Source organism: Miscanthus floridulus, unplaced genomic scaffold (assembly GCF_019320115.1).
Source record: "Miscanthus floridulus cultivar M001 unplaced genomic scaffold, ASM1932011v1 os_2772_2, whole genome shotgun sequence".
In the NCBI taxonomy this organism is placed as follows: Eukaryota; Viridiplantae; Streptophyta; class Magnoliopsida; order Poales; family Poaceae; genus Miscanthus; species Miscanthus floridulus.
In genome coordinates, this window is record NW_027098503.1 from 28,028 (window position 1) to 41,336 (window position 13,309).

The following is a 13,309-nucleotide window of genomic DNA, read 5'->3' on the forward strand; positions in this document are numbered from 1 at the left end:
AGCGCGCATGAAAGGAATACATTCTTCAACAAGGAAGGCGACTTAGCGCAGGATCCGAAGTTCGAGAGGATCAGAAACTAGAGCACCCAGTTATGAATCTCGGATTATATTTTATCGAACCCCTTTCCCAAGGAAGGTTGATATGTATGACTGTCCTTAGTTGCTCATGTATGAATGATGTGTGTTTGTGAAACAATGATGAAGACATCTCTAATGTAATAACTTAATGTTGGTTCATCAAACGAGAATGAATGTAATATATGTTTTTCATCTATTTTCTGCTTTATCTGTGTTTTCATTAGTGAAATTCAAATTCAAATTCTAATTTGAAAACACATTTTTTAAATCTAGAAATCATTAACCAAGGCAGGCACTTAATAATAGCCGCCTCGGTTAATGTTTTAACTGAGGCGAGCGCCTTTAGCCAACCGCCTCAGTTAAAATCTTAACCGAGGCAGGCATGTTAAGACAACTGCCTCGATTAATATGTATTAACTGAGGTAGTTAGGGCGACTGCCTCGGTTAAGCCACGATTAACCGTGACCTTTTGGCCGAGGCGGTTGCAAAAACTGCCTCGGTTAATCCAAAATGCCCGCCACGGTTAAAAATACTGTAGTAGTGATGGCCTTGAGTAGCAGAGAAAGGTAGTGGGCAGAAGTAAGCGGGGACAGGGTGCAGCGCGACAGCTGGATCCCTAGAGAAAAGGGTGAGATAAGGTTTTGACATAAGAGAATAACGGGTGGGCCACTACGGCCCTGTTTGTTTGCCTAGACTACAGCGAGGAATAGGTTCATAGGCTACAAGTTAGCTTGTTTGTTTCCTTGGACACTCTATGGACTAGGCCCACAAACTGCTTAAAGTAGCGCGAAGCCAGGCTGCAGGGAAACGAAACTGGGCTTCATTTTTTTGGGTCTAGCTCACTACTTCGCGAAGCGCACGGTTCCGTCACCTCCTGTAAGTGCATGATTTGGTCACCTCCCGTTACATCACCGCGACATGCAGCGGTCATCACTGCTGCACTCCTCCTTGGTACTTCCTCACCCTCCCTGTCCCCAACCTCTCAGCGCTCGCCGCTAATGCCGCCCTCGCCGCACTCCTCCTCGGTATCTCCTCACCCTCCCCGTCCCTGGCCTCCCGGCGCTCGCTGCCCTCACCGCACTCCTCCTTAGTGACGTTGACTCCACCGCGGCAAGGTGCATGCTCGTGCATTCGAGGGCTGCTCTGACGCGGTGGGTGTCCACTTGAGATATCTAACTTTGCATCTGTTGCTAGGATCAAGTGGTGTAGAAAGGTGCAAGTGAAAACCCTCTGAAAAATGTTTGTGAATGGATAACTCACATGCCCAAGTTGGGGAAACACTTGAGGAGTTAGCACATTGGAAAAGGGTTTGAAACGGAGCCTGGAGGCGTGTTTGTGTAGCCACCAGACTGTTCCTTTGTGTAGCATCGGGTTATATGCTATGTGTGGTTGAAACATGCAAAGAGAGAAGAATGCAGAGGGCTATTGAGCCCCTAGTGGTGGGGCCGCCCTGGTGGCGGCGGGCTAGATAGAGTCTTCTAAAGAAGGCGTGGGTCAACCTATTACCAAGGGGGTGAGAAAAGAGCTATTGGTGTCTAACATCTGACCATTGGCGCTCTGGTGGTGGGACCGCCATGGGCCACATTGGGACTACCAGCCACGCCGCAACAGCTATTATCAAGGGGGTAATGGTTATTTGGCCACTCCCCCTCTACAAATAGAGGGTGGCCGACCATGAGAGATGGTTGAGCACCGTGTGGACTTAGTGTCCATGCTTCAGTGTGCTTCGGAGCCCTCTAACTCACTTGTGCTTGTGGAGATGGCATTCAATTGTGAGTGAGTGATTGCTAGTGCGTTGCATTGAGAGATTGCAAGGTGTGGCACTAGGAGATCGAGTTGCAAGCCGGTGGTGCTTATTACTCTTGGAGGTTGTCACCTCCTAGATGGCCTGGTGCCTTTGTGGTCTCCACGGAAACACGCTTGAAGATTGTGTGTGGCTCCGGAGAAGGCTTTGTGAGGGGTGCCACGCTCACCCCGCCGGAGACGTGAAGAGCAACACTAGTAGAGCGAGGTGTGAAGAGCACCAAGTGGTCCGGCCAGATCGAATGTTAGAGCTCTTGTGTGGAGGGGCTTGCGGGCCACCACTAGCAAGAGGATCGGCGATAACCTTGGAATTGCCTCAGCGAGGATTAAGTGGTTGGCAAACCACCGAACCTCAGGATAAAAATTATCGTGTCATCATTTTCCTATTGGTTTGCAATTTTGTAACACAAGCTTCTTTACTTGTCCATACTTGTGCTTGTGTCGGTGCTCTTGTGTAGTTAGTTCGCTTGTGTAGTTAATTAGTTGCTCGTGTGCTAGTTAGCTTGTATAGCTAGCTAGCCTTGCTTAGCTTGTGTAGCTTAGCTAGTTGAGTATATAGTGCTAGTATTGTTTAGGCTTTCTACGCTTTGCTCACTAGTATGTGTAGGAGCTCTCGGTGCGCTTAGTTGACTAGTTGCATAGGTTTGTGTGATCTTGCCTACTATACTTGTGTAGGTGGGCTCTCTCTCTGGCTCGGCACCTTAGTTGCTCAATTAAAATCTTTACAAGGTGCTTGTGAACTTAGGTAGAGGGGTGTAGTCGAGGCTAGAGCGATTAGTTTAATTCTGCATTTGTTTCGTTAGCTGACGCGATTAAGATTTAGAAACGACTATTCACCCCTCTAGTTCGTCATCTCGACCCTACGCTACACACATGGGGGAAATACAATACGAAATGAAGTCAGCATCCCTTGAGAGGCAAGCCTGATTCGTTTTTAACAAAATCCTTCTTTCGTGCCTCCATTATAGCTACAAAATCTAGGTTATGATCTTTTATTGCATATGAGATATAACATAATTTGCTAGAGACCTCTACTATTGCAGAAGGTGGCTTTCATTATAATTTTTTTAGCTTTGATATTGCCCCATATCTAGACTTGCGTCTTTTTTTCCGTTAAAGATGACCTTGACTTCCTAGCAGTTTTTTTAAAATAGTGGGGCTAAACTATTTAGCGGCCTCCCTCCTCAAACAACTAATAGCGAGTTAAATCAAGCTATAGGGACTAACAATGGCTAAATTGTAAGCAAATAGCTTCATTCTCTACAAACAACTATATTCGGAGATGGCAGCCGCCACGGTGGGAGATTTAAAACCTTGCTTACTGGCGGACGCTAGAGATCATAAATATTTGTGTCCAGATCCGGTTTAACCTCGCTATATATCTGCTTGTCGCAAAAGGAAGTTTACTTAGTTAGTACAAAGTAGTGGCAGCACCGTTCAAGCCAGTGATTTGTGTTGTATGTTCCTCGTACAAAACGCGGCACCTCGCCGTCGTTGGGTCGAGATGGTACTAAAACATTTATCTTCCCTTAATGAAGCACGTGCTATGCACGATTTCGAAAAAAGATCCGCCTCATCAAAATCAAAGTTAGAAATATCCCCTACCTATCAAGCGAGCGAGCAGGGCACCATCACTTTCGACGTCCTCCTCATCACTAAATACTAGATTAGACCTGTCCGTTGATTTGTTTGAAATAGTTGTCACTTGTGTTCTATCAATTTCTTTCAAGGCATTGCTTGCTAAATTAACCCCTTAATGAGTGAACATGAACACTCCATACCGTCTGATAATCTGAATCATCGATCCGCAGAGCAGCAGAAGCGGGATATGGTAAATTTTCTCAATTCCATTCTGACTTGGAGGATTTGCATTGCTCGCTTCCATTAAGTGACCAAGCTTTCTTCTTATTTTTTTCGACAAAAGATCAGTGATCAAGCTTTAATTTGTGGTCAGCGATTTGATGTTGATGATTCAATTGATTTGTGCACTTTGTAGAGCTAGCTCGGAGGTCAGTCGCCGTCGCCGTCGCCTTCGTCGCTCGTCGACGATGTTTCTGGACTCCGCGACGCAGTTCTGGAGCTACTGGGGCCTCCGGATCTCTGTCCTCGTCAGTTTAGCGGTGTACGCCCTCCTGGGTCTCCTGTCCGTGACACGGCGGCGCTCGGCGTCCGGCAGCCTGCGGATCCTCCAGTGGGCGCTGGGGGCCATCCTCTGGACTTTCTACCAGTTCGCCGAGATAGCCGCGACGAATGCCCTCGGTAACCTGTCCCTCTCCGGCGCCGACGCGTCCGGGGAGGAGGAGCAGGAGCAGCAGCTGACCGCGTTCTGGGCGCCGTTCCTCCTCATCCACCTCGGCGGCCCGGACAACCTGAGCGCGTACGCTCTGGAGGACAACATGTTCTCCCTGCGCAAAACGGTGGAGATGGCCCTGCAGCTTGTCGGGGTCATGTATGCCATCTGGAACTACATATACCGCGGCCGCAGAAGCAGGGTTCTGTTGGCAGCGTCGGCCATCGTCTTCGTCGACGGCGCCGCCAGGTACGTGGAGAGGGCATGCGCTCTGTGGCGAGCCAACTTGGACAACATGCAGGAGCAGGAGCAGGACGACTACTCAAGCAAGAAGCCCGCGGAGCCAGCAGGATCGTCGTCGTCAGCAAGGGTCTGCAGCAGCTCCAGATCCAGGTCGTCCAGCTCCTGGGCGGCTGCTGTGGAAGTGGAATCCACGATCAGCATGTACAAAGAAGGACGGGCGCTTGACGACGGCGAGGCGCTGCTCCTTGCACAGGATTTGTTCCACGTCTGGCGTCGTTTCCTGGTGGATTCTTCCGTTGACCAACAGTCACCCTGGCAGCGTGCCAGCGAGAAGCTACTCTCGCTGCGTTGGAGCAGCATGTGCAAGGTGGTGGAGATGGAGCTCTCCCTCATGTACGAGGTCCTGTACACCAAGGCGACCGTGGCGCACACCTGGCCAGGCTACCTCATCCGCTTCACGTCGCCTGTCTGCAGCGCTGCCGCCGCATCGCTCTTCTGGCTCCACCGGGATCGTGGTCATGGCCGCCGCCCGATCGGGGCATCCTTTGTCGGCATCACCTACCTCCTGCTGGGCGCCGCCTTCGCCCTAGACGTGGTGTGGCTTCTCAGAGCCCTCGGGTCCACCTGGACGTACGCCTTCCTCAAGAAGACGAACAATTTGGCGCCGCGGCGGCGGCCATGGGCTTGGTTTCACCACCAGGCTCTGTTCGCCGGATGGTGGCTCCGGCTCCACCGCGCCGTCGTCTACCTGGACCCACTGCGGCTGTTCGGCATCGACCCCGTCGATTACAGGTTGTGGTCGGGCACCATCGGGCGTTACAACCTGCTGCACGAGTGCACTGCTCCTCGTCGCCCATGGCGCCGGTGGCTGGCCACCAAGCTCGGGCTGCAGGATAACAAGTATCTGTCCGAGCTTCCTCCAGGAGTCAAGCGGCTGTTGTTCGAGCGGGTACAGAGGATACTGCCGACGGCCGGCGATAACCCGGGTCCTCGTCGCCCTCCTCGTCCTGACGGTGGCGACACCTACACCATGGTGGACATCACGACATGCTGGGGCCAGGAGGCCCTCCGGAGGGGCGCGTATCTATTCCGTGGTCGTGGACCGGATGGGCAGCGGCAGCCCATTCTCGGCCGAGAATTCGAGAAGGACGTCCTGGTGTGGCACATCGCCACCTGCATCTTCCTCTCGCGCGCCATGGTCAGGAAGGAGGTGGCTAATTCGCCTGTGCACGCGCCGGCGATCGAGGCCATGTCCGAGCACCTGATGTTCCTGGTCGCCGAGCGCCGGCAGATGCTGCCGGGCCTCGTCCTCCACAGCCAACTGGAGGAGACCCGCAGAGCCTTGGAGGAGATATGGAACGACGGCCGTGAGGGAACCACCACCTCTGCCGCAGGAGGAGGACACCAAGACGACGAAGACAAGCTTGCTTGGCTGGTGCGACAGAAGAGGAAACACGACCGATCCTGGCTGGAAACCCAAGGCAGCAGGCGGCTCGTTCTGGATGCAGCAGAGGTTGCTGATGCGCTAACAAAAGGCAGCCTGCGGCAGCGGCAAGTGGCGCCGATGCTGCACCTCATCTTCAACGTGTGGGTGGATAAGCTGCTGTACGCGGCCGTCAGGTGCAGCAGGGAGTCCCATGCCAAGCAGCTCAGCAGTGGTGGTGAGCTCACCACCCTGCTGTGGATTGTTATCCAGCATGCTGGCCCCTTTCGCATTGGACAACAAAAGCCCGGTTACCAGCAGGATTCCAAGAAGCCAGAGCCAAAGAAGGAGGAGGATAGTAAGAAACCTGATGAGGAGGAGCTATATGGGTTAGTTGATCTCCACCAATAAACCCAGGGCCCTTGTCTCTGCTCCCTGATCGGGAGAGCCCAACCCTAATACGGTTGGTGGGCCCCTGTCGCACAGCACACATAAAAGGAAGGTGGGGATCAAGGCTCGGACAACGAGGTTCAACGGAGCCGCCATACCCACCTACAGAAAACCCTAAACCGATCCAAAAGAGGTGCTGCCAGCGACGGGATGTGCCCACCAACCTCACCGTCACGCCCGCAGGGTCTCCGCCGTCACCCCTGCAGCGTTACCGCCGCCACCACTGTACCTCGCCACCGAGCCGGGGCTGCCTCGGCACCGATGTCCACGAGGTCACGACGCTACTGTCCCAGGGCGACTAGAGGAACCCTAAAGGAAGAGGTCATCCCCGGATCTACGGGTTACACAAAGGTACACATTCGATCATAACAATAGTATCAGAGCCAGGTTGCCTCTGTGTAACCCTAACCCTAACCGGGTAAAAGAAAAGGGAAAGGGACCGGGGGTGACGAACGTCACTGGAACCCCGGTCACCACCGCCACCGCGTGGGGGAAAGAAGCCGCACCGTTCGACGGTGCACGACAAAGAACAGAAAAGATCAAATCCAGTTCGGATCTGACAAGAAAGAGGGTTCTTCCCAACTCTAACCCTAACTCGCATGAGAAAGAAGAACAGTGGGTTCGGATTTGGCCGAACCCTAAGACCTAACCCAAGAAAGAAAAGCAAGGATGGACGAATCAAAAGAAAAGGTTCAACCGAAACCCTAAGCCTAATTTGTAACCCCATCCCAAATTGGGTTAATCCCAAAAGAAGAAGGGGAAGGGAAGAGATTCGGATGAACTCCGAAAAGAAAAGAAATTAAAAGAAAACAAACCCGAACCCTAGATCTAAACCCTAATCCCCACCTATCAGATTCGGATAAGAGAAGAGAAATCCAAATCACAGAAAGGGAAAAGGGGAAGGTCGGATTCTGAACCCTAGATCTAAACCCTTGTTCGGATAAGAGAAAAGGAGATCCAAATCCGAAGGGGGAAGGGGTGGATCTACCTCGCCGTGCGTCGGGATGTCCCTTCGCCGGCGCGGGAGAAGAAGAGCCGAACCGGCCCTTCGCCGGCGCGGGAGAAGAAGAGCTCAGCAAGGGGGCACCGCGGCCAGGCCGCTCGACGGCGGCGTGCTCACCCGTTGGGGAGCACGCGCGCCGGCGAGGGGGCCGGTGACGGCGCCATGGTCGCTCCACCGCCCGCTCGCTCACCGTCTCGCTCTCGGTCACTCACGGTTGCGCTGCGGCTGAGAGAGGAATGGAGAGCGGCGAAGAGAGAAGCGAAGAGATAGAAGCAGACAGAGAAAATGATATAGGGTTTGCTCGGGGGCACGCAGCGTCGGCATTTTTATTCGAGCAAAATCGACGCTCGGCCGTTGGATCGGCGCGGACAGCCGAGATTGATCAGGCCGTCGTCGGCCCAGGTGGGCGCGAGCGCGCCGTGGCACTTTGCCGGCCCAGGCCCAGGTAGCGGCCTGGGTGCGGCCTGCGCGCACGCGGAGAGGCGGGCCGAGCCGGCTTTTGCCGGTTTTGGGCCGAGAAAAAAAAGAAATGAGCCCGTATTTTCCTTTTTTTTCTTTTTCTGGAAAATTGAAAATGCAAATTGACTCAAAAGAAAAATAGAAAAAGTAATTTTTTCTCGTGGGTAAAATTCAAGAAATTGAGTGTATGTTTTTCGCTGCTAAAGAAAAAGTATATTCTCCGGTGATTTTGAACCGACGTGATATTTAACTGGAGAAAAGGAAAGTTTTTTCCAGTAAATGTTTATTTCCTGGAAATTGATTAATGGATTAAAGAAAATAGAAAAAGCAAATTTCCCTGTGGGTAAAATTCAAGAAAAAGAGAGTTTTTCCACAGCCAAAGAAAAGTTGTTGATTCTCCAGTTATTTTGAACCAATGTGGTATTTAATTGGAGAAAAAGAGGTTTGACATGATTATGATGTTGTTATTTTCTGACCAATGTTGTTAATAACAATATCATAATTTTAATGATTTATGCATTAATTCTACTTCTGCCCAACGGTGATGTAGAATTAGTGTATAAGAAAACTTGATAATTTTAATGATTTATGCATTAATTCTACTTCTGCCCAACGATGATGTAGAATTAGTGTATGAGAACAATTGTAAAATTTAATGATTTATGCATTAATTCTATTTCTGCCCAATGATGATGTAGAATTAGTGTGTAAGAACAATTGTGAAAGTTAATGATTTATGTATTAATTCTATTTTTGCCCAACGGTGATGTAGAATTAGTGTATAAGAATAGTTGTATGTTTTGATTTTGACCAACGTTGAAATCAAGGCATGCAAATGGTGTTAATTTTATGTTAAGAAAAGTTTTGACATGGTTTTCATCTTGTCTAAGGTGGAATGAGTAGTCACCTCACTATGTTCCACTAAGTTTGTGGCACCGGTGAGGGAGACAAAAGAGAATGATGCCACTTGGACAACTAAAGAGAGGGATTTTGAATCCCAAAAAGATAGTCCTATGACTTTTGTGCATAAGAAGTGGGTCACTACCAACAAAAAATATTTTGGCTGTGATAAAGAACATGATTGAACCTGCAATTGTGGGCTCAATCCCAGAGTGTGACACAGTCACCGAGTACCTCGATAGAATAAAGAGTCAGTTCACTGGCTCTTCAAAGACATATGCTACCCAGCTGATAAAGCAGCTGGTGATAGAGTGTTACTCTGAAAATGGTGGTATAAGAGAGCTCACGATACGTTGTCGAAATTATGACACTGTCGTTTAGGCCATATTTTGAGGGGGAGAATAGAAAGACAAGTTAAGAATGATATTCTTCCTCCATTAGAGCTCTCAGATTAAGAACAATGCAGGGAATGCATAAAAGGAAAGTATGTAAAGAAGATTAAGAAAGATGCCAAATGAAGTGTAGGAATTTTATAGATTATTCACACAGACATCTGTGGTTAGTTTTCTGTAAAGAGTATGGATGGAAATGATTCGTTCATAACATTCATAGATGATTACTCCCATTATGTCTACATTTATCCAATCAAAGAAAGAATAGAAGTATTGGATAAATATAGATATTTAAGGCAAAAGTTGAAATCCAACACAATTTAAAGAGAAAGATAGTCAGGTCTGAACATGAGGGAGTACTACGGTTGGCATACCCTAAAAGAATGGCATAGTAGCCCAGTATTCTACACCGGGCGAACCTCAGCAGAATAGAGTAGCTAAAAAAATCAATCGTACCCTAATAGATATGGTGGGTAGTATGATAAGTTACTCCACCTTACAGTTGAGCCTGTGGATGGAGGCGATAAAACCGTTATTCATATTCTCAATAGAGTATCAAGAAAGTCGGTGCTCAAAACACCATATGAGTTGTGGACAGAAAGAGTACCCTCACTTAACCACTTGCGTGTGTGTGGGGAGCCCTGCTGAGGCTAAAGTATTTAACCCAAACATTGGGAAGTTATATCCCAAAACAGTAAGTTGCCATTTGTTTGGCTACCCAGAAAAGTCAAAAGATTTTCATTTTCTACTATCCAGAAAGACATACAAAGTTTGTGAAAATGAGACACGTTGTCTTCCTAGAGGACGAATTGATGAGGGGGAGCATGGTAGCTCGAGAAATTGACCTTGAAGTGAAGCGGGTGTAAGCGCCCACTCCAATGATTCATGAGCCATTTTTCTCACTACCTGCTGTAGCTGCATCGACAGTGCTAGATACTGTGGTGCCAGCACCTGTTGTTATCCCACCTGTGGCAATAACGAATGATGATGAGGAACCTGTTCTTCAAGATCCTATAGAACATATTGTCACACATGAGGCGGAGCAACAATAGCCTCAAACAGAAGTTGTGCCAAATGTGAAGGCCTCTAGAAGGTCTTAAAGAGTTAGAAAATCAGTTATTCCTACTGATTATGAAGTGTACAACACTAAGGAATTTCAAATGGAGGATGATCCCACCTCGTTTGAAGAAGCCATGAGTAGTGATCATTCATCAAAGTGGCTCGAGGCCATAGAAGATGAAATGAAATCAATGAATGCAAATAAAGTTTGAGATTTGGAAATAATTCCTAAAGGAGCCAAAACAGTAGGTTGTAAATGGGTCTATAGAACAAAACTTGACTCTCAAGGGAATATAGAGACATATAAAGCGTGACTTATGGCAAAAGGCTTTATGCAAAGAAAAGGGATTGATTACAATGAGACCTTTCTCCAGTCTCATGTAAAGTTTCCTTCAGAATCATAATGGCATTAGTGGCACATTACGATTTAGAATTACATCAGATGGATGTAAAGACGGCATTCCTCAACGGGGACTTGGAGGAAAATATTTATATGGCACAACCGAAAGGTTTTGTCATGGAAGGAAAAGAATGAATGGGATGCCGCCTAAAGAAATCCATTTATGGATTAAAGCAAGCTTCAAGACAGTGGTACTTGAAGTTTGATCAGTCAATAAAGAATTTTGGGTTTTAAAGAGAATGTAAAGGACAATTGTGTCTATGCAAAGTTTAAGAATGGGAAGTTTATCTTCCTTGTCCTATATGTGGATGATATCTTACTTGCTAGTAGTGATGTCAGTCTACTACAGGAGACAAAGAAGTTTTGTCATCAAAACTTGATATGAAAGATCTTGGTGAAATCTCGTTCGTTCTAGGGATCGAGATTCATCGAGATAGAAGAAAAGGGGTATTAGGACTATCACAAAAGGCATACATAGAAAGAATCTTAAAGAAATTCAGTATGCACAAATATAGTCCCTCACCTGCTCATATAGTCAAGGGCGACATATATGGGGATTTTCAATGCCCTAGGAACCAATATGAGCTCAATCAAATGAAAGTGGTTCCATATGCTTCAGCTATCGGAAGCTTGCAACATGCTCAAGTATGTACGCGCCCTGACTTGGCATTTGTTACGGGGTTTTTACTTGGCAGATTCTAGAGCAATTCTGGAATAGAATACTGAAATTGATAAAGAAAGTCTTGCGTTATTTGTAAGGAATGAAAGGCCTCATGATGACGTATAGAAGATCTGATTGACTCCACATAGTGGGATATTCAGATTCTGATTATGCGAGAGTGAATATATATCTAGACGTGGATTTTCTATCATCTTGCAAAGGGGAGCTACTTTATGGAAAAGCGTAAAGCAAACTATCACTACATCGTCCACAATGTATGACAGTTTGTAGCGTGTTATGAGGCAACGGGCAGGTGAACTGACTAAAGAAGTTCATACCCGGTTTGAAGGTGGTTGACGATATCTATAGACCACTTAAGTTATACTACGATTATAATCTGGCAGTACAGTATGCTCATAACATAAGTCAAGTGGTGCTGCCAAACACATTGATATAGAGTATTATGTTATGATAGATAAAGTCCGGGATCAAGTCATAAGTCTTGAGCATATAAGTACAGAAAAGATACTCGCGGATCCACTTGCAAAAGACTTACCACCCAACATGTTCAAAGAACATGGTGTTTAGAGAACATGTAGCTAACATGGGTTTAAGGGAAAGCCTAAAATTCCTAGAGAAAAGAAGGCCCAAAGATAAGTATCTATTTCAGAACAGAGTAGTGTATTGTAGCTGTTAAGTCTATCGGCAATGGACCGTGACGATGAGACATGCTCTATGCGCTATTCTGTAATGGAATGAACAAAAGTAAATGATATGAAAGTGAAAGATAGAATGAGATCAAGGGGGGAATGTTAGTTGATCTCCACCAATAAGCCCAACGGCCTATTGGGCCCTTGTCTCTGCTCCCTGATCGGAGGAGCCTAACCTTAATACGGTTGGTGGGCTCCTGTCGCACATCACACATAAAAGGAAGGTGGGGATCAAGGCTCAGACAACGAGGTTCAACGGAGCTGCCATACCCACATACAGAAAACCCTAAACCGATCCAAAAGAGGTGCTGCCAGCGACAGGATGTGCCCACCAACCTCACCGTCGCGCCTGCAGGGTCTCCGCCGTCACCCCTGCAGCGTTACCGCCGCCACCACTGTACCTCGCCACCGAGCCGGGGCTGCCTCAGCACCGGTGTCTGCGAGGTCACGACGCTACTGTCCCAGGGCGACTAGAGGAACCCTAAAGGAAGAGGTCGTCCCCGGATCTACGGGTTACACAAAGGTACACATTTGATCCTAACAATATGCATATCCGAGCCCATACCCGTACCCGTACCCATTCCCGTACCCACCGCAAGGGCCCCAATATGGGGTGCCCAAGCTCAAGCCCGAGCCTGAGCCTGAGCCCCCCAAGACCAAGCCCGAAGATGCTGAGGATGAAGTGGATCCTGAGGATGCCGAAGATTATGAGATGCCCATAAGGTATGTTACTCTGTATTGATGCGTTGAAACAATCCTCGCGGTTCGCAAAAAATTTGATGCGTTGTACAAGATGACAATAAATAAATAAAGAGTAAATAAAGCAAGTATATGCTGTGTGAGCGTTTACATTCTTTCAGAGTGACCGAAGTTGGTAAACCAAACGTACAGGTACTGAACATGTTCTGCTCTGCAAGTTATTACAAACTTACTACAATGGTATGAATCGGATCGACTTATATGCCTCCAACATATACATACACCGCGTGCCACCACGCCCAAGCATTTCAACCTATACTAGAGTTTCTTTTGCATGCTTTGTGCTCTCCCTACCAGCCAGACTGTCAAAGCATTTTCTAAGACATTCGCTCCTCCAGATAGTTCTATTCAACCGAAAACACAACGGTTTTGCTTCTATTGCATAAAGTGATTGACCAAAATAAAAAAAAAACTTGACAATGGGTTTCAAAAAAAATTATGCACACATCATACACAGAGCTGCTCCCGCGCAACACCATTCGGCTGTCGTCGATGCATCCATGGGCTATGCGGTGCGGAAACATCAAGCTGGCTCAGTGAGCATGGGTTGCACAATGTGCATTAGGACCAAGGAACATCGATAAGAGACACATTGACGACATTCGAGCAGTGCTGCACGGAATTTGCTCATAGAATTTTGTCCCCTAACGATGGGATGCCAAACAAGCAATTACCAATC

At 47.9% G+C, this 13,309-nt stretch overlaps 1 protein-coding gene across 1 annotated transcript; it reads left to right on the forward strand.

The window, feature by feature from the left end:
- The first annotated feature begins 3,623 nt into the window (after positions 1–3,623).
- On the forward strand, positions 3,624–6,668 carry LOC136535403 (uncharacterized). Its single transcript, XM_066527677.1, has 2 exons — positions 3,624–3,712; positions 3,878–6,668. The coding sequence occupies exon 2, from the start codon at positions 3,930–3,932 to the stop codon at positions 6,246–6,248; it is 2,319 nt and encodes a 772-aa protein (XP_066383774.1). The 5' UTR covers positions 3,624–3,712; positions 3,878–3,929; the 3' UTR covers positions 6,249–6,668.
- The last annotated feature ends 6,641 nt before the right edge of the window (positions 6,669–13,309 follow it).